At 42.0% G+C, this 26,268-nt stretch overlaps 2 protein-coding genes across 3 annotated transcripts in view; both read right to left on the reverse strand.

The window, feature by feature from the left end:
- Window positions 1-3,695: 3,695 nt before the first annotated feature.
- On the reverse strand, window positions 3,696-20,237 carry LOC111950139 (CUE domain-containing protein 1-like). The gene is made up of 11 exons (XM_023967541.2): window positions 19,988-20,237; window positions 10,447-11,127; window positions 8,821-8,957; window positions 8,093-8,255; window positions 7,515-7,767; window positions 7,164-7,235; window positions 6,808-6,897; window positions 6,349-6,442; window positions 5,419-5,480; window positions 5,184-5,250; window positions 3,696-5,064 (listed from the first exon to the last, which is right to left on the reverse strand). Coding segments are annotated over exons 2-11 (1,257 nt in total). The 5' UTR covers window positions 10,765-11,127; window positions 19,988-20,237; the 3' UTR covers window positions 3,696-5,063.
- A 1,434-nt stretch (window positions 20,238-21,671) lies between these two features.
- LOC111950570 (vascular endothelial zinc finger 1) overlaps window positions 21,672-26,268 on the reverse strand; it is a 44,515-nt gene continuing 39,918 nt past the window's right edge. The window contains exons 5-6 of one of the 2 annotated variants that reach the window (XM_023968231.2): window positions 24,768-24,803; window positions 21,672-24,066 (exon numbers count right to left, since the gene is read on the reverse strand). In XM_023968231.2, coding sequence (XP_023823999.1) covers window positions 23,717-24,066; window positions 24,768-24,803 — 386 coding nt within the window. In that variant the 3' untranslated portion in view covers window positions 21,672-23,716. The remainder of the gene's footprint in view (window positions 24,067-24,767; window positions 24,804-26,268) is intronic. The other variant, XM_023968232.2, reaches the window with a different exon arrangement.

Below are 26,268 nucleotides of genomic sequence, written 5' to 3' on the forward strand. Positions count from 1 at the left end.
AGCTCAGGTGCATCCTGTTTTCATTGATCATCCTTGAGATGTCTGTTCAACTTGACTGAGTCCACCTTCGGTAAATTCAATTGATTGAACATGATTTGGAAAGGCACACACCTGTCTATATAATGCCCCACAGTTGACAGTGCATGTCAGTGCAAAAACCAAGTCATGAGGTTGAAGGAATTGTCCGTAGAGCTCCGAGACAGGATTGTGTCGAGGCACAGATCTGGGGAAGGGCACTAAAAAAATGTCTGCAGCATTGAAGGTCCCCAAGAACCCAGTGGCCTCCATTATTCTTAAATGGAAGAAGTTTGGAACTACCATGACTATTCCTAGAACTGGCTGCCCGGCCAAACTGAGCAATCGGGGGAGAAGGGCCTTGGTCAGGGAGGTAACCAAGAACCCGATGGACACTGACAGAGCTCCAGAGTTCCRCTGTGAAGATGGGAGAACCTTCCAGAAGGACCACCATCTCTGCAGCACTCCACCAATCAGGCCTTTATGGGAGCCTGCAAGCTGACTTCAGTCGCCAGTTGTACAGTGTTTCCTCTAACACATTGGTGCGGCTGGCTCACGGGTTAAGCGAGCAGTATGTCAAGAAGCAGCGGCTTGGCAGGGTCGTGTTTCGGAGGACGCATTGCTCTCGACCTTCGCCACACCCGAGTCCATACGAGAGTTGCAGCGATGGGACAAGACTAACTACCATGCTCCACCAACTGAGCAACATGGGACCTATCACAGCATATTGGATGAATGTCATTCATATTCCATCCAAGAAAATGGTGCCATCTGGTTTGCTTAATATAAGGAACTTGAAATGATTTATACTTTTACTTTTGACTAATTAAGTATATTTTAAACCAAATACTTTCAGACTTTTACTCAAGTAGAATATTACTGGGTGACTGGCTTCTACCTGAGTCATATCCTATTAAGGTATCTTTACTTTTACTCCAGTATGACAGTTGGGTACTTTTTCCACAACTGCATGACAGCCCACTTGGAGTTTGCCAAAAGGCACCTAAAGGACTCTCAGACCATGAGAAACAAGATTTTCTGGTCGGATGAAACCAAGATTGAACCCTGGCCTGAATGCCAAGCATCACGTCTGGAGGAAACCTGGCACCATCCCTACGGTGAAGCATGGTGGTGGCAGCATCATGCTGTGGGGATGTTTTTCAGCGGCAGGGACTGGGAGACCAGTCAGGATCGAGGGAAAGATGAATGGAGCGAAGTATAGAGAGATCCTTGATGAAAATCTGCTCCAGAGTGCTCAGAACCTCAGACTGGGGCAAAGGTTCACCTACCAACAGAACAACGACCCTAAGCACACAGCCAAGACAACGCAGGAGTGGATTCGGGACAAGTCTCTGAATGTCCTTGTGTGGCCCAGCCAGAGCCCGGACTTGAAACCTATCGAATATCTCTGGAGAAACCTGAAAAAAAGCTGTGCAGTGACAGTCCCCATCCAACCTGACAGACCTTGAGAGGATCTGCAGAGAAGAATGGGAGAAACTCCCCAAATACAGGTGTGTCAAGCTTGTAGCGTCAAACTCGAGGCTGTAATCGCTGCAAAATGTGCTTCAAGTACTGAGTAAAGGGTCTGAATACCTATGTATGTCATATTTCCGTTTTTWATTTTGTATACATTTGCAAAACKAAATTAAATAACTGTTTTTGCTTTGTGATTATGGGTTATTGTGTGTAGATTGATGAGGTGAAAAAACAATTTAATTTTAGAATAAGGCTACAACGTAACAATGTGGAAAAAGTCAAGGGGTCTGAATAATTTCTAAATGCACTGTATGTGATGTATTTATCTGCAAGTCTAAACCAGTGTGAGTAATATCAGGAAGTACTGGTATTGTAAATAAAAAATTATGAAAAAATAAATAAATAAAACTTATATCAAGTCTTACTGGTCTCATTTACAGTAGGATCACATAAAGCCATTGGATCATTGTGATAGTCTCGAGCTTCCTTTCCTAAGCAGCTACAAGCAACACAGGAGTAAAACTATTATCTTCAAATAATATAGACATCATTTTTTCTTCTTTAAATAACAAAAACATATCACTTGAGTAAAAGTTCTGAGGTGCAAAGAGGTGTACTCTGAGAGACATAGCAGTGATATTCACCAGCAAGAACACATGTGGTTGAAAAAGACAATTCATAAAGAATGGAAATGGTAGAATGAAAATTGCAAGCAGAGATAACCGTGAAAATAAAGCCTCAACTCACAATTGAAGGTCTAACTGCTCTTCTGTTAGCAACAAAGATGTAGGGACCACAAACAGAAGGAGCTTCATAGTGTTTCTAATACTGTACTAAAAATGTGTATGAGAAACAGTAAATTAATTATTTTCTAAACTTACTAAATAGGCATAGGCATGCTAAAGGTGAAAACCCTAGCCACATGGATACTGTTACACTGAAGGTTCAGATTCTGATTCAAACCAGGGCTCTCTGGTTACATGGAAACAGTATTCCCCTACATTAGTCATCTCTGGGAATATACAGTTGAAGTCAGAAGTTTACATACACCTTAGCCAAATACATTTAAACTCAGTTTCACAATTACTGACATTTAATCCTCGTAAAAATTCCCTGTCTTAGGTCAGTTAACATCATCAATTTATTTTAAGAACGTGAAATGTCAGAATAATAGTAGATAYAWWWWTRTATTTCAGCTTTTATTTCTTTCATCACATTCCCAGTGGATCAGAAGTTTACATACACTCAATTAGTATTTGGTAGCAATGCCTTTCAATTGTTTAACTTGGGTCAAACGTTTTGGGTAGCCTCCCACAAGCTTCCCACAATAAGTTGGGTMAATTTTGGCCCATTCCTCCTGACAGAGCTGGAGTAACTGAGTCAGGTTTGTAGGCCTCCTTGCTCGCACACGCTTTTTCAGTCCTGCCCACAATTTTCTTTTATAGGATTGAGGTCAGGGCTTTGTGATGGCCTCTCCAATACCTTGACTTTGTTGTCCTTAAGCCATTTTGCCACAACTTAAAAAGTATGCTCGGGGTGACTTTCCATTTGGAAGACCCATTTGCGACCAAGCTTTAACTTCCTGACTGAGCTTGAGATGTTGCTTCAATATATCCACATCATTTTCCTCCTCACATGCCATCTATTTTGTGAAGGGCACCAGTCCCTCCTGCAGCAAAACACCCCCACAACATGAGCTGCCACCCCCCGTGCTTCACGGTTGGGATGATGTCTTCGGCTTGCAAGCCTCCCCCTTTTCCTCCAAACATAACAATGGTCATTATGCCAAACAGTTCTATTTTGTTTCATCAGACCAGAGGACATTTCTCCAAAAAGTACAATCTTTGTCCCATGTGCAGTTGCAAACTTAGTCTGGCTTTTTTATAGCGGTTTTGGAGCAGTGGCTTCTTCCTTGCTGAGCGGCCTTTCAGGTTATGTGATATAGGACTCGTTTTTACTGTGGATATAGATACTTTTGTACTGTTTCTCCAGCATCTTTACAAGTCCTTTGCTGTTGTTCGGATTGATTTGCACTTTTCGCACCAAAGTACATTCATCTCTAGGAGAACGAACGCATCTCCGCCCTGAGCGTATGATGGCTGCGTCTCCATGGTGTTTATACTTGCGTACTATTGTTTGTACATATGAACGTGGTACTTCAAGCATTTGGAAATTGCTCCAAGGATGAACCAGACTTGTGGAGTTCTACAATTGTTTCCTGAGGTCTTTGGTTGAATTCTTTTGATTTTCCCATGATGTCAAGCAAAGAGGCACTGAGTTTGAAGGTAGGCCTTGAAATACATCCACAGGTACACCTCCAATTGACTCAAATGATGTCAATTAGCCAATCAGAAGCTTCTAAAGCCATGACATCATTTTCTGGAATTTTCCAAGCTGTTTAAAGGCACAGTCAACTTAGTGTATGTAAACTTCTGGAATTGTGATACAGTGAATTATAAGTGAAATAATCTCTCTGTAAACAATTGTTGGAAAAATTACTTGTGTCATGCACAAAGTAGATGTCCTAACCGACTTGRCAAAACTATAATTTGTTAACAGGAAATTTGTGGAGTGGTTGAAAAACAAGTTTTAAATGACTCCAACCTAAATGTATGTAACCTTCCGACTTCAACTGTACCATTAGATCAATGGGGAAAATTTGCCTATCTGGACCTTGTTGTTGGACCTTAAGGCAGACAATTTGGTAGAGAATATAGTCTCAGATTATGAAAAATATAATTGCATTGGGGGAAGCATAAACTAGAACAATCGCTGTTGCACACAGACAAACTCACATGGGGCCAGAAATGGACTGTTTGAATGTTCCGGAGCTAGACATGGTCAAATCCATTCATATGAGAGTAAAATGCACTAGGGTCCTGAGTCCTATCAGAATTACAACTCCAGCTTTCACTGTGCCTTTACTGTATCACTCAGCAATTATCAGGAATAATTAAAATATTTAAAAAAATTAAATATAGTTTTTCTAATCATAACATGTTTTAATATTCACCATCAATAACAATACATTTTACATATAACTTAAATATTTTAAAAAGTGCCTAACTAGCTAGTTTGATGATTTCTGAAACATGAAACCAAAAGAGCAATATGCTGCCTTCAAATGCTACTCAAGTGGGAAATACGATGTTCCGACTGGGAAATAAGCACTTGAACAACCCTCCCATGTTGGAATCCCAAGAGTGAAATTCAGAGAAGATAACCAATTTAAGAGTTGTGACGTTTCATCACTGACATTTCATCTTTTCAACAATAAGATGATAAAGCAAATTAACGTTACATATCAATGTGGATAATAGCTAGTTTACCATATTGTGAAAGTTAAGCAAGCTAGCTAACTTTATCACTAGCAATGTTAGCTAGCTCATCGCGCTAGATGAAATCTCATTGGTTGAAGAATTGCTCTGACTTCTAAAACAGGACTTACGACTTCATAACTGGGAAATTTCATCTGAAGGTAGTAATATTCCACGGGACTTGGTTCAGGTCAAGAAGGGGGTAGTGTGAGCCATATTGTTCTTCCATTGTCACAGACAAAACTATATGAGAAATCTGTCAAAGAAATAGTTAAGATAACTGTTAGTTGAGGAAATCCATAAGATMAAAAATGTATAGTTTTCAAGGTATAGTAATTTGTAGGTTTTGTGTGTGCAGTGTTACTGCTCTCTCACCATAACACTTCCTGTTGGGGCACCTCCTCTTCCTGAGGGCCTGGTCTCTTGAGCATGCTGTCCTCCTCTGTACAGACACATGAGTCAGGTTCATACAAATTAGCATGTGGACTAAATTCACCTCCCTGTTTACAGTTGGACTAGGCCTAAATTAAACAATCGAACAATCATGCCTCATACGATTCAATTAGGTTTCTTGATTAGAATGATATTAAAACAACATGGATAAATGTACCACTCAGGTGTCCAGCTTCTTCATCTTCCAAGAGGTTGGCAGTGGAGGCAGCATTACCCAGTCTGGGTAATAGAGGATGTTAAGGAGAGAGGCAGATGTTTATACATAAAACATATGAATGCAAGTTCAGAGTCAAGCCCATGAAAGGACCTCCTAATTCAGCACAGCCCTAATGGTATGAACATGTATGCACTCACTACTGTAAGTCGCTCTGGATAAGAGCATCTGCTAAATTACTCAAATGTAAATGTGATGAAGCCCAGCATATGACCCGCCAACTGGATACTAAATGGGACTTTCCCTGGAACTCAAACCAAATGACATCAACAATAGAAACAAAGGCAGATATTACAGCCACTCATCAACATGCAGGGAAGTCTCTGAGGGATAGTTAATTACATCTGTACAATGCAAGCACATCTGTTCAGTTCATTTGAACACTGTCACTTCTGGCAAGGACAAAAGATCCATTGGGCAATGACTCCTGAGCATGGAGGGCTGCCAGAGAGAGGATCGTCTTGTAAACCCGACCCTAGGCCAGGGTCTGGTTTCAATGACCTACTCTTTTGACAACTTCAATAAGGGGGGGGAAAAAATGTCTGGGGTGGGTCCTCTCAACAAATCACAATGCAGACATGCCAGAACGTCACGATTCAAAACCTAAGTTTGTAGGCAAAACCTTTTCAAGGGCTTAATGAAGGTTGTTGATGCAAACTAGCCACTTGCGAAATGCACTCATTAAAAATAACCTCTGTGATCTTTGACTTTCTTGCTACTATTTAGTATTTTATTCAAGAGGATAGAGTAGTGAGGTAGTTCCTCTATGCCAAAAGAGTCTGTAATTGAAACCAGACCCAAGTTTTCGAGACTAGGGAAAGGAGGGGGAGGCAATGGGTGGTGGCAGGGACCATTGGTGAAGTGGAAGGATACGAATGATGTTTCATGAGGGCTCTCCTTTTCGTTTTTCTTCTTCGGGTGTTTTCAGAGAAAGCTCTAGCGATTTCAAAAAGCTTCTTTCGCGTAGCTGTGGAGGATTACAGGATCAAATAAAAKGTTTTTTTTAATTGAATATGATTGTTCTGATTTGAAAAAGCATATGTCCATGAATACATCATTATATATTTTAAAAAACATCTTAGTAACATGTCATTCAAGTGCAGAGACGGTAGGAAAGTTGGTTTTCCTATAGCTTTCTGGAGCACAGACTGTGAAAGGGTCATGTCCTTCAGCATCCATCATTTACAGTTCCACGTACTGCTAGAAGCCCGTCATGCTAACTGGACATGCCCAATATGGAAAGTTCTAATTACATTTTGAAGTGATAGACACACACACATTGAGAAAATTATTTGGTTATGGCCCAGAGAGCGACAGATTGAGTGTTCTTACATTTGCCCATGTGCTTGAGTTTGTCACGGAACAAGGCGTCATCAGTAACATTGGTGCAGGCCTCCCCAGAGCCTGAGGCACAATTATCTCCTAGAACACAGACAAGCAGCGTGAAATAGACCGCGCACAGAGACATGCGAGCACAAGAGAAAGACACACAGGGATGCACACAGAGACACACACAACAACTGAGATGCACAACAAGTCACACTTCCTCTGTGTGCTTTGAAAATAAGGCGTTTCACTGCAGGAGCCCGCTGTACACAGGCCCCGCATGAAGAAACCTGGACAGTTTCAGACTGAGCCAGAACGAGAATGGAGCTAAATGCTATGGAGTGCAGATGAATGATATCTACCTGGAGTGGACGTCCCCATGACAGCTGGTGAATGATGGGACTTGGATGCCTTTGACTCATACTGCAGCCGATCTAAAAACAGAGGGAGCCGATGTCTCAGCATCAATGGAGTTAAAAGCATGGAGGCATGTAGCAGGAGCTGACAAGCTCTCCTTCATGCACTACTAGAGAAGAGGTGGAGGGAATGAGGAGGAAAGCACTGCCATGACAGAGACCTTATTTTACTGACTCTTCATAGCTTGATTGCTGGGGATGAAAGCATAGTGATATCATCACTAAGTAGTGCATAAGCCCTTTGCAAATGATGCCAAAAATGTAAACGTTTGTATGTGTTACTAAGTGTATGCCCACCTCTCTCAAGGGCGATGAGGAACTCGCGGTTGCGCTGCAGCTCCCTCATAAACTCCTCGTTCTGCAGGAAGAGGGCTATGCTCTCATCCTCCAAGTACTGCTTCAGCTTTCTCTCCTGGTCCGTCTCCATGCCAACCTGGCCTGCCCTGGCCGCCGCCCCAGCCCCAGGCTCAACCTGCTGCGTCATGGACAACAGGGAGGAAGAGCAGGAGGGCTGGGTCAGACTAGTCGGCGTTAGGCTGCTGTGAGAGCGCTGCAGGAAGGGAGGGACCAGAGAGAACAATGTTAGACGTGTCAAAGTCCTATGTGGAAATGCTTCAGCTTTTAATAAAATTGCACCATAAATTATAAAATAATATATAATTTTTGGGGGGAGGTGTACCAGGGAATTGAATCTGTATAAATAATTGGACTGTATTTTTCTTCATGTGCAGTATTTTTCTTCATGTGCAGTCTGTTGCAAAGGCTGGTAATTATCCAGCCAGTTGGCCATCAGAGCAGAGCGCCAGGCAGTGGTCTGTAAGTGATGGGAGTGTGGGTTAATGGTCCATTAGGGGCTGACCCATAAATCTACCTACTGGCAGACTGTCCAGCTGCTGAGGCAGGATCCGGAGGAAATCATCAGGGAGGTTGCCTAGTAACGGTGGGTTCCAGTTCCTGTAACTTCCAATCTGCCTTTGACTGGCAGGAGGGTGTGGACCAGGAGGGGGCTGGCAGGGACGGGATTGACTGGCATCAAAGCTGGCACAGAGATGGGAAAGGATATTGTTAGTCCCATCAATGCTATGTTCTATAAGAGTACATATCAATAATGACGTGTTTTGGTCATCTTCAAAGGATCTGTCTAGCATAAACCGGTCTCTCTTATTTCTTCTCACAGGTTCCCTCCTTGGCACACATAAAATTGTCTACATCTAACGAAAGTGTCACTAGTATTATGTCTACAGATCTACCCAAGTTAGGGCACAGTACAGAACATGGATTTCATAGCTGCTGCAGTAGCATTCATTAGACAGCAGGTGGAGCATTGAATGTATCAAGAACCTCTTGGCATTCAAAGCACTCACACCATGAATCGCTGAGCAGCCATATCATGTATTAGATATTGAGAAAGCAACAACGAAGAATATATGCATCTCATCACTCATGTAAATGATGGTATAAGAGAAAAACCATTCATTCATTCACACTATCCCAGCCATCTATCATTCTCCTTTAAGTGATGAAATGAGGTCAGAGCCAGGCAGACAGCCCTGAGCCCTCTCTCTCTCCCTACCTCCCTCCCTCCCTCCCCTTCTTCTCTTGCCTGGGTGGTGGTGATGCTGTGGGAAGGACCTGATCTGGGTACTTCCTGTCGTAGATGTGCATGTCATAGGAGGGCGGAGAGTAGACCGGCGGGGGCTCCTCGTCAGAGCTGTCCGGCTCCAAAGTCCGCTCCAGGATCTACAGGGTCAGAGGAACCATTGAGAATGTTCTAAAAGGTCTTGAAAATCCCATCAGATGGCACATGTGGACACTTCAAAGAMCAGATTAAATGAATCTGTATTATAACTACTCATTGGCAATACAGCACAGCCTCTCTGCCCTAAATTAGAGGCATTGTGAGCGCTTGGTATTGAGCTGTTTAATTCAACTACACTCTTTTATCCTGTATTTAATAAATGGTTGATTGAAATTAACTTTATTTTTAAAACAGCCTAGCATGTTAGGTAGAATAGACTGACAGACTGACCAGGTGAATCCAGGTGAAAGCTATGATCCCTTATTAATGTCACTTGTTAAATCCACTTCAATCAGTGTAGATGAAGGGGAGGAGACAGGTTAAAGAACGATTTTTAAGCCTTGAGACAATTGAGACATGGCTTGTGTATGTGTGCCAATCAGAGCCTGAATGGGCAAGACAAAATATTGAAGTGCCTTTGAATGGGGTGTTTAGGTGCCAGGCGCACCGGTTTGAGTGTCAAGAACTGCAACGCTGCTGGGTTTTTCACGCTCAACAGTTTCCTGTGTGTATCAAGAATGGTCCACCACCCAAAGGACATCCAGCCAACTTAACACAACTATGGGAAGAATTGGAGTCAACATGGGCCAACATCCCTGTGGAACACTTTCGACACCTTGTAGAGTCCATGCCTCGACGAATTTATGCTGTTCTGAGGGCAAAAGTGGCAGTGCAACTCAATATTAGGAAGCATTCTTAATGTTTTGTACACTCCGTGTAATTTTTAAGTGCAGCTCTTAATCTTCTCCTCTTTCTCCCTCAAGTCTTTCAGAATGATTGGGGGAAATAAACAAAACAGTTCATATCCTGTGTGGAGCATGGTGGAATACAGCCAGAGTGGACAAATGCTAATAAAAAGACTAAATATGGTTGGAACTGAGAGACCTGCAGTAATTTAATCAAATACAAAGTGAACAGCTTGCCAGTCCAATATTGCACTTGATACAATCTTGTTATTACTCAGCAAGAGTTTATGTATCAGCACCAAGGGAGTTCCAAAGGAATGGCTGGTCTCGGCTGTCCACAACAGTCACCCCATTGCACAAGAGACCACAAAGTGTTTACCTCTAGCTATTGTCAAGCTTTTGAAGATCGCTTTAGGCAGCTTATCAAAGCTTTCTGTCCACAATAGCAGTGCATAATCACATGCCCTCCAGAGAAATGCATGTCACCCACTACAAAAGCATATTAAGAGCAACATTAAAAATACTTTTCCCTCTCCAAGAACAACCATCTGGTTTGAAGAGGCAAAACACCTGAAATAAGGTGTGTGAATTAATAACTACTATTGGGTGAAAAAGTAGCTGACAACCTTGACATACATTTCATGATATGCTATGGTCTCAGACTATCTTAGGTTGTGTTCATTTAGTTTTATCTGGGCTACTCACAAGTTCTCGTACCAGCGCCCCTGCCCCCATGCAGACGTACCTCAGGGGGGATGCTGTCCTCTGAGTCGGAGCTGTCGTCAGAGCCGTGTCCGTCCAGGCTCATCTGGAGCAGCTGGTCAATAGTGGAGTCCACGGCTCCGTGGTTGGCCCGCAGCACACACTCTATCACCTCCTGCTCCATGCTGGGGAACATAGTCCTGAAGTCCTCCATAGCCTGGTTGAACTCCAGACGCCGCACCGTTCGCCCACCCCCACTGGGATTACTGTTGTTGAGTTCAGCTGGGACTGGGCTGTCGCTGTGCGACGCCACGTCACCATGGTTACCACTGTTGCGGCGGCGGAACAGGCTGGTCATCATCCAGAGTGCCTCCAGCCTCCGCACGGCACCCCTCCTCCGCGCCGGCCACACCACCCGAGAAATGGTGGCTTCTGGTCCCTGGACGGTGGGTGCCCACCGCCTGCCTGGCCTGCTGCTTCAACTGTGCCTGTCCACCTCAGGGCCCTCAGTGCTCGGCCCCGTTATCCTCTCATCATCACAACACCACAGAAAGCCATTCTCTCTTCTCCTCTGGTTTTGACCCAGCTGCATGCAATGCTGTGAGGATGTGGTGGCTGGTCTCCCCAGGCAGGCAGTGTGTGGAAGACACAGCGCTATGTTCTCTCTGATCAGAGGTGGACTAGATGTGTCCTAACACTTCCAACCCACACATCCCTTCAGCACCTGCAGAGTCGAGAACAGGAACAGAATGAAGCAGACAAGCATCAACACAATGAACAGCGGTACAAATGGAGAAGTTCCACTCGAGCAATAGTGTGTCCAAGGAGGTTATAAAAAGATAAGGCTACATATTTTTTGAAGACACACACAGAGAGAAAGAAGGCGGCGTTAAAATGGCGAAGGTGCATAAAGATGGCAGCCCTCATGTTATTATCACAAATGCCTCATTTGCTAAATTCGCCGTACTGTACAATGCTCTGTTACTTTAGTTAGATTTTTTTGCGTCGCATTAGCACGGTATACATGATCCCAATACTAGCTCCAAGACGGCGGCAATTTGAAAAAACTAATAAGTAGATTGTGCTAATTTATTGGCACATTGAACCATGTTGAGTGTGTAGCTTCCAAATTCATAGTGCTCAAACAATGTCATCATATTTCAATTTCTCCATCTTTTTTCTCCAATCAGCTGGGTCCCTCTCAGGCAGAGTCGCTGTCTGAATGCATTACTTTCCCGACCTCGACACCCTAGGCGTCTGCATTCCCACGGCAACGCTTGTGTCCCCAGGCACCAGAATAGAGTCGGCCAGTGCCAGGGAAGGGCAGAAGCACCACCCGCTGCCAACTGCATCGTGACCCAGTGCCAACTGCATCGTGACCCAGAGGGCCGATACATGCACCGCCTAAGTAGGTTACAGGAGCTGAATTAATCAGGCTGCCACTGAGTCAACACTCCACACCACCATGCAGCAGTTTGTTTCCCAGAGACCCGGGCCAGGCGCCAGGGCCAGGCGGTGTGACTATGAAGCCAGCCTAGCCCAGCAGCGCCTCATCACAGTCAGTCAGTAGGCATTGGATAGTGTCAGATTAGGGATAATAAGAGTTCGCAGAGGCACTGGATCAAGTTCTGTTTAAATGCTAGGAGGGTCTGAGAATTGGACCAGGTGGTGGAACTGAACCTGGTCCACCGCTGCTGCATTAGAGCACAAGGAGAGCAGGCAGAGTGTCTCATAACCCTGCTCTAGATCGTACTGCCCTGACAGAGGAGGTCATTTGAAAACATAATGGAGCACTCAGAATGAAATAGGGCAGTGTGACGTGAACCTGTGAATCACAGTGCTGCACCAAGGACACACTGCTCTGCACTGGCCTATGGATTGCCTGCTAACAGTTCTAAGAGTTTCTGCTCAAAAAAACTTTTCTAGATGTCATGGCARACCATTACCATATGATCTGTCATGACGTTGGCCTGTGGGTAAGGTTTATGACCCCCCCATAAATACCTTTCTCCCTTCCCTCTCTCTCTGACTCTACTGATGGACTCTTGAATAGCCTTTGTTAAACATAGAGTCTGGGAACATCAAACAAGTGGGGGGAAAGGAACCATATTTCGGTAATAGAACCAGTTGAAAATATGCGTTGGTACTTAATGAATATGATGTCAGTTCGGTTGTCAGCTGAGACATTATGACGGATGACAGGACGACATAAACTGTATCTGGGAAAGTCTACACATTCTAGTTATCAGATTCACATGGAATTGTTGAGCAATTTAAATGTTTAAATATGACACTATTTGTGAAAAGATTAAATGTAATTTTAGCTTCCAAATGAGAGATTTGGGTTTTCATAAAGTTAGAGCTCTGCTCAATCAGTGGCCCGCCCCTGTGAAGAGACATGGGTTATAAACTAGGAAACACACCCTTCTCTCCCTCCACTATATAAGCCCTTGACGAAAATGTAACCTTCTGTTCCGAGGACGATAGGACGACGGTCCATACGTTGAAAAGGACTAACATGTCAACTACAGAACTAAGCCAACCTCAGCGTGAGCTTTGGTTGCAAATGGTATGAACTTTGAACTCTTATTCACTACAGAAGTGATACCTCCTAGCCGCTGAGTTAGCAGCGGCCACTGTAAACGTGGGCTAGGAGAGGACAGACAGAGTATTCTGTCTACCACCCAACCACCAACCTATTGAAGCGCAGCTCAGAGTAAATATTTATTGCATTTTCCTTTTCCAAATGGGCGGTAATTTAGAATGCATAGGATACTGTATTTACGATAGCACAGCTTCTCCCTTTGTTCCTCAGTCTTCCCGCTCTTTCACTCAAACCCAACCCCCTTTCCTATGTGTAACCAGCTGTCATATCTGCTCTGTCCGCAAGGGATGTTTTCCTTTATGACATAATTTGTAATCAAGGTATGATTCATTCTGTGTATATGTAATTCTGTGTGATTAGTTAGGTATTTAGTAAATAAATAATTAAACCCAATTTTGTTTTGCTGATTCAACTTGTTAGCCAGTGTTCGTGAAGATAACCAAGAATTTACGATGTTCAGATGAGACTGAAATAAGGTGACGATTAATGTTGACTGCTATTGATGTAAAATATTACTAGGTCTTTCAGAGTTTATTCGGAAGATAACAGCTCTATAAACACTCTTTCGTGGTGCCCCGACTTTCTAGTTAATTACATTTACATGATTAGCTTAATCAGGTAATATTAATTACAGAGAAAGGATTTTATAGAATAGCATGTCATATCACTTAATCCAGCATAGCCAAAGACACGACAGATCTGATACAGAGAAGTGCCACAGTTCAGCAGAGGCCAGACACTGAACATACAAAAATACTATCTTTACATTCCTACTTTCCATTCAGCATAATTTATGTTAGGCTGAACTGACTGAAAGACAGGGTTGACTGACAGCAACAGATTCACAAGCAGAATCACTGGTCAAGCTCTTCTTCCAGATACTTATCTGGGATAAAATAGGCCCAATCCAGCATCCTGCAGGCAGACATCAATTGAAGCCAGTGAGCTGTCTGGGGGGTCAGGAGCCCTTGGTGTCAAATCAATCATCTCAGAGCTGGCTGAATGATATTTCCCACGCACCGATTCCTCACTTTTCACTATTCAACACTAATCTGAACCTAGTGCCCAGCTATATTTAGCACCACAATCCACCACAGCTCTTTGTCCTCATGTAGGCTACTGTAGCTGCTTACCGATATGGGAGCCAGGGGAGGACTGCTTTGCTCTTGTGAATTACATGCAGCATAGGGCTTGCTTACGTCACCCATAACTAATGCCTGCTGGTTTAGGCCCTGAGCTGATTACAGATAGGGCCTACCGGTAGAAGACAAAGGACTGTTTGATAAATCTCTGTGATGAAAGACAAACACAATGGACAACATGTGGTGATAGGTGTGCCTACACACAAATATTATCTTTGGCTAGCTAGGCCTAGTCTAGATGTTTTGGATTTAGCCAATCAATATGAAAAGAGGGGATCTCTTACAGGAACCTCAAAATCCTCGTCTAGATGTTTTGGATTTAGCCAATCAATATGAAAAGAGGGGATCTCTTACAGGAACCTCAAAATCCTCCTCCTGAGGTAAGGTATCATTGACAGTGTAGGCTACATGGTATATTTTGGTGGCAGTATGGCCTCCTGTCCGGCAGTGAATAGCTCATTAGGACTATGATGCTCCCCCTTCCATTCGAATCGTTACACAATCCAGGTGTAGAAAGCTCTTAGAGACTTACCCAGAGAAGACTCACAGCTGTAATTGCTGCCAAAGGTGCTTCTACGAAGTATTGACTCATGTGTGTGAATATTATGTACATTAAATAACTGTATAATACATTTGCAAACATTTCTTTGTTTTTATCGTGTATTGTGTGTAGATGGGTGAGAAAAATACATTTTGAATTCAGGCTGTAACACAACAAAATGTGGAATAAGTCAAGTGGTATGAATACTTCTGAAGGCACTTATTGAAAATCATACCGTCTGTATATCAAAATAGCCCAGTATACGGTATAAACGTTATATCGCCCAAGCCTAGCACAGTTCACAGTTCCATGATTAGTGAGGATTATTAGGACAGATTCATAGGAATACTGTTAAACCCCTACTGTACACTTTACTCACCTTCCAATATTTCATGGGTTGAACAATTTAATATGGCAACCACTGTATTTTTATTCACCAATATAGTGTACAAAACATTAGAAAAATGGTAACCTCCCTTGTTATTGTAGTGGTGAGATGTGAGCATGTCTTCGGGGTATGATATTTGTGCGTCTAACTTTCTCACTCATTTTATTCACAATTAATTCTGGATTATCCGTAATCATGGTAGCATCCACATTAAATGGAGAAGTGTTTAGAAACATATGATATTCGTATTTACAATAAAAGTGACTCCAAAAGGACACAATACATTATTGGGCACAAAAAAAATCTGAAACAACCAAAACAAACAGCATGTGTATTAAAGTAGTCAAAAGTTTAGTGTTTGGTCCCATATTCCTAGCACGCAATGATTACATCAAGCTTGTGACTCTACAAACTTGTTGGATGCATTTAAGTGAATTTGTCCCAATACTTTTGGTCCCCTAAAATGGGGGGGACTATACGCAAAAAGTGCTGTAATTTCTAAACGTTTCACACGATATGGATGAAAATACTCTGCACTTTAACCTCATATCCATTGTATCATTTCAAATCCAAAGTGCTGGAGTAGAGAGCCCCKAAAAAAACGTGTCACTGTACCAATACTTTTGGAGCTCACTGTATTTAGTGTGTAATTGCTTTCCAAACTCGTTTTTTAAATTATTCATATATATTTTCCTTACCCTAAATAATATACATGATCAGTATTTTTTTATCTACCAATTGGTGCTGAACATTTGATGAATATTAGGGCTGTGACGACACCAGTATCCCAATATTTTTTTCATGGCAAAAATGAAAACACTGGTCCTCTAAAAACCTGCTGTATGTAAAATATTGTGTGCTATAGGTTGGAAAATAAATACGTGTGACTCTAGATGACAACATCATCCAGAGTCAAGCCCCTCGCCTCCAGAGGTTTGCATTGTCTACATCAGTGGTCGCCAACCGGTCGATCACCAAATATTTCTGTAGAAAAGCCAACGAACGATAAAGGCTTGCGCTCCTTCTTTAAAATCGTGTTGAGCTGTTGAAGGTAAGTGCACTTGATTCAAAAGTCCTGCGCACCGGGTTTGCAAAGTGTTCCCATGAGACAAAGTACGCCTACCCGGCGGACCAGCAAATCTGTGACTAAATCCAGTGCACCTACTGCGCTGCCCAATCGGATAGCTCAAATCACCGTGGCTACAGAGCTTCCATGACCCTGGCCACAGCCAAGTTTAATAGGCTACTACCGGTAGCCTACGTAAGATTTAATAACTTTTAAAACCATGACCACAGAGAGACTGTCAACGAATACAGCAAAGAGCTGCTGTTTTTATGAGTGAGTTCATGTTTAAGTGCATATTCAACAATATTACAAAACGCACTTCTCCACACTTCTGCTTGGGCTGCAGCTACGATGAATGAGTAGCTAAGTATCATTAGCCCTGCGTTTTATTATTATTAGCAGTTCGTCGTGTCGATTTTAATATTAAGGAATATTTAACTTTCTCTGGTCATAGGAACAACATGAATTTGTGCATGAGGCAGATGCGGTGCGACTCGAGTTTCGCCATCAGGTGGAAGACGGTGTCCCCTCTGGTCAGTCTCACCGGAGGAAAGGAAGGAGAAAGCAGGGACCGTGAGAGGCGGTTGGGAAAAATAGTTTTGAACGGTCATCCAACTCGGAAACTCGGCATCTTTCTAGAGCTCTGACTTTTCGACCTGAAGATCACTGACGTCGTGATTTGACCATCAGATGCAGGTACCATCAGTRCAGTAAAATAAAAAAGACAATTATTTAAATTCATGCTCCACAGTGCCTCACAAGTGCTAATCCAACTGATGTATTTTGTTATCAAAGCTTGAGTTTTGAAATATAATATGGTCTGATTAACAATATTGGCAGGCCAATCATATAGCCAATATGCTGTGATAATGTATTAGACCTACTGCCCAAACTTTATTCCTACAAAACTGTGTGAGGTTAATGTAAAAAAAAAATATCTGAGCAGTAGATCTCAGCTTGCTTTTTGACTGGGAAAGTGATCTTGACTCAGAAAAGGTTGGTGATCACTGGTCTACATCTTAATGTATGCAGTCTACTGCCAAAAATAGATGAGATTTGCTTGCTCGCCAGAAAGAGAAAACTTCAAAATTACCCGAAAGGACAGAAATTGGAGAGAAGGGGATGTGTACGTCTATGTCAGAGCGGACTTTAGTTTTAACACAAGAACAGATTTAAACCATGATCGCATGGAAGCAGTTTGGCTGGATATGTTATTACCTAAGAGCAAACCAATTTTGGTAGGGGCTCTGTATAGAACTCCAGACCAGAGTGACTTTAATGAGATCCTTCAAATATATGTACTGCAAACTGTGGCTTTCTTAACTCTGGAGTGATTCTACTGAGTTCTACTCTCAAGGATCTAGGCACTTGCAACAAGCCAAAAACAGTCAAACAGCATTGGACATCAATGGTACTGTAACCTTTGACCGAGCACAGGTGGCTGATAATTTTAATGAATTGTTCACCACCATTGCCAGCAACCATCCTATTCAAACCTATTATTCAGCCAAGGGCATCTCCGAAGGACAATTTMGATTTTCCCAGGTTTCAACCTCAGATGTTACAAAGACTTAAAGATCTTGACAAACAGAAAGCCACAGGACTGGATAACATCCCGGCTAGATTTCTGAGTGATGCTGCTGATCGTATAGGACCTTATGAATTAAGTGAATCTGTGAACAGATCCTAAAGTACATTGATGACCATAACATTTTATATGACCTTCAGTCCAGTTTTAGACAATCCTATTCTACCGACACGTTTACTATACTTGACAGATTTGATCAAGCAAGAAATTGACACMGGCAACTTCTGTGATATGGTAATGGTTGACCTACAAAAAGCATTTGATACTGTGAACCATTATATTTTGTTGCACAAACTGTAAGCAATTGGTTTTGGCACCAACTCCTTATTATGGGTTAATTCATACCTAACTGATGTGTATGTGGGCGTGATGCTGTCTGATGCTAATGAGATAAATTGTGGTGTCCCCCAGGGGAGCGTTTTGGAGCCTTTGCTTTTTTGCTCTACATAAATGACATAGACTCTGCCTGTTTATGCCCTCTGTTCCTGTATGCAGATGATTCTGCCCTATTGGTTTCACATAAGAATAAGGAGCCTGTTGAAAAGACACTAAGCTGTGCCACTATGACTATGCATTGCATCTCAAGGTTCATAACAAAACATCTGAAGGACAAACTTCAAAACGACCCAAAACAAACTAATGAGAATTATACTCAAGCTCAGCCCTCAGACGTACATCGGTCCTAATAATTTCAGGGAAGTGAATTGGCTTACAGTTTATCTCCGGGTGGTGCAGATTAAACTGTTGATGGTTTTTAAAGTTATWCATGACCTTGCCCCCAGTTACCTGTCTGGTTATTTTAATTTCATTAGACTCTCTCATAGCCATCACACCAGAACCAGTGTAGCCAATATCAGATCACTGSGCTATAGGAGCATGGCTCTTTCCTTAACACTGGTGCAGCGGAGTGGAATGGTGTACCAAACCATATTAAATCCATCCCTACGCTAGGAAGTTGTAAGATAAACCTGAAGAAATGGTTCATGGGTAAAATTCTTTAAAAAACGGCACAGGCTTAAAGAAAGTAMACTTGTTTCAATGAACGTTACTTGGTAATCTGTTTTATTACATTTCCGGTTTCTTCCCTATTGATGAGATGTATTTTGTTTTCATGTTATAATCTTGTGTATATTTCATTTTTATGTATTTTCATGAGGAGCACAATGGAATACGTGTTTAAACGTTGTGTCGTCCTCAATGAGTTTAATGGCATTGTACTATATCCACGTGTGGTTGTATGGTGTTAAAACGGTCAAATAAATCAAACAAAAATACTTAGTTTCCAACATTGTTTGTTTTCCTAAAGAAGTTAAATCCCCTTCGTGTTTACTTTCCTTGCCACAATACTAATGAGTATCGTGACACTAGTAATGTCCCGSCCCTAACGAATATGCGTGTATTTACACATCTTTCTTTCATTGATCCCTAATAGTTTCTATGTGAGAATTGCCAGAATAATCTTAGATACCCCCCCAAAATTGGTCTACGCTGGCATGGTATCGCCCTGTGATCTTGTGCACTAACAGGCACATCCAGAGCCGTACTGTAAATATATAGCTCTGGGGAAATTATAAAAGGCTACTACATTCAAATATTTATTTAGTGCTTTTCTGAAACACAATGTATTACAAGAATACAATAGGCGGGGGGAATGACAAATCTGCTAACCAGAGATAACATGATAAATAGGCGATTATAGCATGCAGATGCACCTGCCATTAAAACAGAATTGACCCCAGCCATTGACACCTGAGCCAGGAGACCCTGGGGGCCTTGGTGGGCAAAGGCAGCAGCATAAGATCAAAGACCCTGTGATTACTCCTGCCCGTGGTGCACCCAGCTATATGGCTAGTGAAGCACGGTTAGTACTATCTAGAATCCTTGGGATGTCCATACCCTGACGTTAACGCTCTTAAATTTCAACTTCAATGGGGCGACGTCAAGAATCCCTGATAGCAAATAATTAGTGCCGTGGACCAGTGAAGTACGCGACTTCTCATCCCCCCGCGTTACCAGACAGGCTAGCTGGTTGGTTATCTTCTAGCTAGCTGACGAGTTGACGGATAGTATTTTTAACAGGTTTGCATGTTGCTGCTTGCTATCTATAAGACACCTAACACTGAATAGCGTATTGGTATTTAAAACATAAAGCGACACATTTGAACGATTGCGCAATTGAAATGTAGCTAGATAGGGTTTGTAAGCTACCGTAATGCTTTACTCTAGTATCGTTTGTAAATGTAAACCCCCTTACCAGGTGAAGAGCGGACGAACATCTGAAGCTAGAAAAATGACGTTAGCTTCCCCGTTCCTATTATCAACATTAAAAAACAATGCTTGGTTTACCCGAGGGTCGAGGGTAAACGTTGACCAAAAGTTGTGTTTTCTCTTGGCGCAAGTTGCAGTTGCGACCGAATGCTGTGCTGTCATCCATTGACTGCTGGTCCTGACCGTGACCGGTGTCGTCTCCCTCTTACCACCTCTCTACGACCGTCAAGCCATCACACGCAAATTCAGTTGGGCGCGGATAGCCTTGCTTGACCATGTATTTGAGCTTCAGACAGATGGCGCAAGAGGAGCCTAGCGGAGAAATATGAGAATTGCACATAGGGCAACAAAGATACTTTTATCAGTGGGGGCAGGGTCTTGTTTATTACATTTTTGTACGTTTGTTTGGATAGGAGAAAACAGAAATTATGCAATCTACGTCCTATTTGATTTTATGTATAAAAAATATTTAAAAAATCAGAAGCATAGCAACATTGTAATAGCCATATTTTTGCTGTTATTAACTGGTGTTATATGTTAATTCATAATAGTCACTACAAAATAGTTGTATTCATTCTCTTTTGGAGAGACAGACAGACAAAAGGCTCGAAACAAAAAACACCTGCTTCCTTCCCATGCTTGTTTTTCATTTGGGGTACTCACAATTKAATTTAAACTGAGCCTCTAAGAATGGTCACACTTGAATGAAATTGGGTTTTCGGTTGGGTAAGTTATGACAGGCTCTCAGATATCAAGAACGTTTACAGCAATAAAACCACAATTTAATTTTAGCTGTTGATGGTCAGCTGAGACAGCATAATGCTGCAACACTGCAGAATGTTGGCCTACATGTCAGTCTACTGAATATACTAACCAAATACTGTAGATATTCTCTAAATGAAAACAACATGCAATATTTAAGACTAATCTCCTTTATCTCTTCAAATATTTTACCATTTTAAATAGGGAGTATCATCTAGCCACCTTGAACTGTGTACACATCAAAGGAGGATCAGCTGAAAAGGAGGGGGCAATTGACATTGGACCTGAATAAAACAAACAGCACATCAGTAGTAATTTATTCTGCAGCAGGAAATAAAGACTGGAAAGGTCATTCAGGCGTCATCAGTAACTCAATAGAGCATCTATGTGGAGGTTTCGCACAAACACAAAGCTTAGACTAGGTAGCAATTTCAATGGTGAATCTCTATTGGAAAATGTTTTTAGTCTGACTAGGCTTAATCTGTGTCTGGGAAACTGGATTTAAAAATATATACTTTATTTAACTAGGCAAGTCAGTTAATAACAAATTCTTATTTACAATGACTGCTTACGTTGGCCAAACCCTAACTCGGTCGACGCTGGGTCAATTGTGCGCCGCCCTACGGGACTCCCCATCACGGCCGGTTGTGATACAGCCTGGAATRGAAGCACTGAGATGCAGTGCCTCAGACCGCTGTGCCACTCAGCAGCTCCTTGGTGTCTCAAATCACAGAACAAGGCCCCAAAAAAGGCACAAAGCAATCTGACAAGAGGAAACACAATTGGTGTCAATTAAGTGTGTGAACATCTGTACTACTGTGGGGTATGAGTGTAGAGGCTCTAATGAGTGGAACAGCTAGCCTCCCACCATAGGCTGACTCACCAGGAAATGGCACACCGCCACAAAGCCCACCCATCATGTTTTATTTAGACAATCCAAATAAAAAGGCACATAAAACATTGAGCATGTTTACGTAATAATTTCAAACATACATTTAAAAAAATGTAGGAATGTTTTACCTTTCTGCTAATCAGAAAGCCTAGTCTTCATAGGTATATACAAAATTACCATTGTTAATGTTCTAATACAAAATATTTATAAAAAGGTTATCTTTCACATGTCTATTGTAACTATGACATCCTCAGAACTAAAATAGTTTTGTACAAAGATATACATTCAACTGCCTTCACAGAGGTCCAATAATTTCCAAATCATTGTTCTTTTCTTCTTGTTAAAAATGATGAAATATTCAATTCAAAATATTAGCTTATTTGAATCTCATAATCGTATCAAATTTGGCACAGAACAGGCAATTATAGCTCATCTACTCAATGCATAAGAAAACGCTCATCATTGGACTTTCTTTGAAAGAACTCAGGGGGGCATGCATCTTGTGTGATCTTTCAGGAAATACCTCACACAGCACAAAAACCTTGCAACGGTGATATGGCCAAGTAAGAACGTCTTATCTAGTAATCTATGGGTCTCAATGCCTGAGATGTGCTGCCGAGGCCATGTTGGCTCAACTAAATTGTCTGCATCACACTACAACATGATCTAGTCGTACATTACTTTCATACACTTCTCAAAAACCATTAGTGTTTTGTTCTCAATACATCCGTCACCTCATCCATAAATCACCATGACACAGGCGGAGACAATGGATGTTTGATTGAAAGTATAGTTTGCTGAAATGATTATTAAAATGGACGGCTATGTTCACAAAATTAACTTCTACGTTTTTCTTTTAGCAAAAAAGGTATATGGGGAGTTAAATATTTACAAAGTAGCATGGGAAAGGATCAAGTTGTATTAGATGTGAATTCAATAAAATAAAACAAAAAATAAAGTTTACAGGGTTACTCTCAGCGTGTTATCTGAGCAGAGTGTCCATACTATCAGGGTCATCAAAAACAATATTAAAAAGGGTATAAAATATTTCTAACAAAACTATAAACTGTCACCAACATGATAATAATAATAATAATAAAAGAAATACACATTTGTGAACTTCAGGATAATTTCCTCAATGGCATTTGCAAGCCACTAGATGGCCCTGTTATTATGTAGGCTGGTTACCTAACACTCCAATTTGATCATTGATAATACTGCAGTTAAGTGACACATGGGATATGCTTTCAGTGCAATACTCATTCCTCTTTCAGTTTGTGTAAAACAATTTACGTCAACTGATGACCAAACAAAAGAAGCACACCTCTGCCATCCCTAACATACAGAAAAAAACTAACTGTACACATATTTAACAGTCAAGAGGGACAATTTCCAGATATCCACTTCAACAAAATAATACAGARTCAATTGTTGATGGTGAGAATACATTAACATGTACCTCAAGTGCATACCTCTTATTTGAAAAACAAAGTTACACAGCTGTGAAAAAAAGAATAACCTTCCGTCCAAATGGAAGTCTTTGTCCCTTTTGTTTGACTGCTCTCCTAAAAATATGAAATACTGATTAAAAACAACTTATAAGAAACACCCACTGACTTTGTAAGAGAACTTATGGAACAATAAAACCAGCAATTCATACTTGCATTAATCCTTTTAAAAATGATCTTCCAATTGCAAAGGTATGGGCGTTTAGTGAGGCTTGAGAGGAGTCCTCCACTCTTGTTCATCCTACCCCAACTAATGTAGGCATCACTGTATAACACTTCATCGACTAACTACATCTAGTTTTGAAGTCATTCAGATAATAGACAAAACCTAACTTCTACACAACTGTTCTGGTTCTCTTTTCTGTGATGTAGCATTGGTTGGGGTGGAGCCATGTGACAGGGAGGTTCTCTCCCGCTGCACGGCACAAGTAGGCTAAACTTTCATTTCCAGGTCTGAGGAGTGGGCTGGGGAAAGAAGGGGGTAAGGAGAAGGCATCATCACCTCTTGTTTTGCCCAATTTTTCCCTTTCTTTACTCTCCACCTTTTTTTTTTTTACCAGGGTGGGGACGAAGGCAGGACTTGGGACAGAAAAGGCATACTCTCCATGGACCTCATGGCGATGTTGAGGGGCCCGGACATTGTCATGGACATTGGGGTGCTGATGGCCAGAGGGTGGGCGATATTCATGTGTGCCGTGGTAGGGATGTTGATCGAGGCGATGTTGATGGGTCCAGTGATGGTGACTGGGTGCTGGAGGCTGACGTTCACCGTGTTGGTGGAAATGTTCATTTGCGACGCTATGGTGACGGGGTTGTTGGAGTTTCCCCGGTTCATCGTGGTGGTGATGGGGGCGGAGGCTGTTACAGGTGTGGCTGAGGCAGAGTTGTGGACGTCATTACTGTCTAGAGAACGGGATAGAGGATATAGTGTTTAAGGTTCATTGCTAAATCAATCAAACAAATACCTGTACACAGACTTACTGCTTATTCCCGCCATTAAAACAGAGGGAGGAATGCGGTCTGTACTCGACTATTTTGCATAGATAATTTTTCCAGTGTACTCAGATAATTTTTTGCAGTATACGCCTTCAGCATTCTTCTCTTTACTGCTACTGCCTTGACTCACCTGCAGCACAGATTAAACTAAAACTGACCATAATAGCAATAACCATTTCACACTTTTCTTTAAAATGCGGCAAATACATGCTTTTCTAAAAAAGAAAAATACTGAAGCAGGTAAATCATGTATAGCTTAAAACAGTAAAAAAAAAAAAAATCTCTAGCGGTCATTCTTGCTGTACATAGTATAGTAAAACAGTTTTACAATTAGGGCACAGAAATGTTTATGGAATGTAATGATGATGCAATGTTTATAAATGAAGTGACACACTATCATGCAGCGTTTTCCCTATATTCATTTGGCTCTCGGCAGAAATGCGCCGCTGCCCCCACCCCCCCCCTTTTGGGAGTTTACCCACATCCTAACATCGATTTATCCTTGCCTTATACTTGTGTGTGTGTGATGTGACTGTGTGTATTCTTGGGTTGCGGGCAGGGGGGTTGGGGTAAGGTTTGGTTTTCACACAATGCTACATTATTATTACCTTTTTGTCCCCCTGAGGAGTTCCACTGCCAGTCCCCTATTCAGAAATAGACACACAGGGGTTATAAAAGGCTGTCTGCAGGCCAGCCAAGGCTGCTGCGCTAAGGCCAGGGTGTCACTCTCAGTGCACTCTACAGGCCCCACTTCAGGTGGGCAAGGTTGGTACAAACACCAAAACGGTGGCACACACCCTGGCCTACAAGTCCCTAGGGGGAGGAGGGAACGGGCCATAGAATTACTGTGGTGACAAGCAATACCCTATTTGTAGAGTTCTCTGTGCTGTATATGTCTGCCTTGTGTTGTGGACCCTTGGGAGAAGGGTGGCAGTGCTCGTTCAGGTGGCAGCTCATGCAGAGTGAATAAACATAGCAGCTAAGGGATTTCCCTTCAGTGGCCAGGGAAAGGCCTTGTTGCTTCTACTGTCTGAGTAACTGAAACAGGAATCTGAGAAATGTTGATTATACATTGTTATTGACTACACCTTTTGAGCAGTGATTCATGTGTAATGCAGTGTTCTCCGGATGGGAAGAGATGAACAGGGTTCATGTTCCACAGCCACAGGAGAATCACAAACGCGTTGGCTAACGGCCTGTATCACCACAACTCAAATACAGCACTTTCACAAATGGAAATTCTCAGATTAATAAACAGGAAATACAGACACATAGTTACAGCGCGAAGGCTGAGGAAGAAACCCGTTATTGGGCTGTACTTGACAAAGTTATTATTATACACTATGTACAAAACATTAGGAACACCTTCCTAATATTGAGTTGCACCCCCCATTTTGCTCTCAGAACAGCCTCAATTCGTGGGGGCATGGACTCTACAAACTGTTGAAAATGTTCCATAGGGATGCTGACTCCAATGCTTCCCACAGTTGTGTCAAGTTGTCAGGATGTCCTTTGGGTGGAGGACCATTCTTGATTCACACAGAAAACTGTTGAGTGTGAAAAACCCAGCAGTCTTGCAGTTCTTGACACTCAAACCGGTGTGCCTGGCACCTAAACACCCCATTCAAAGGCACTTCAATATTTTGTCTTGCCCATTCACCATCTGAATGGCGCACATATACAATCCATGTCTCAATTGTCTCGAGGCTTAAAAACCCTTCTTTAACCTGTCTCCTSCCCTTCATCTACACTGATTGAAGTAGATTTAAAAAGTGACATTAATAAGGGATCATAGCTTTCACCTGGATTCACCTGTTCAGTCTATGTCATGAAAAGAGCAGGTGCTCCTAATGTTTTGTACACTCAATGTATTTAAATGGTTACGGTAGCAGGGATTTTTCTGAATTATTTACTATGCAGTAATACAAAGTAAACTTGAGTTCATGCCACCAAAGATGTCAATAACACTAACAATAAAGACCCATGGAAGAGCAATCCTCTGACAAAAACCCTGCCCACTTCTAAATCTGTGAAAGTTGCACAAATCAATCGAGTGGGGAAGCTGTAAGGTTGTTGCGGTGGGATCAGATCTCACTTTGTGTTCCACTT

This window comes from Salvelinus sp. IW2-2015, linkage group LG23, assembly GCF_002910315.2.
Source record: "Salvelinus sp. IW2-2015 linkage group LG23, ASM291031v2, whole genome shotgun sequence".
NCBI classification, from domain to species: domain Eukaryota; kingdom Metazoa; phylum Chordata; class Actinopteri; order Salmoniformes; family Salmonidae; genus Salvelinus; species Salvelinus sp. IW2-2015.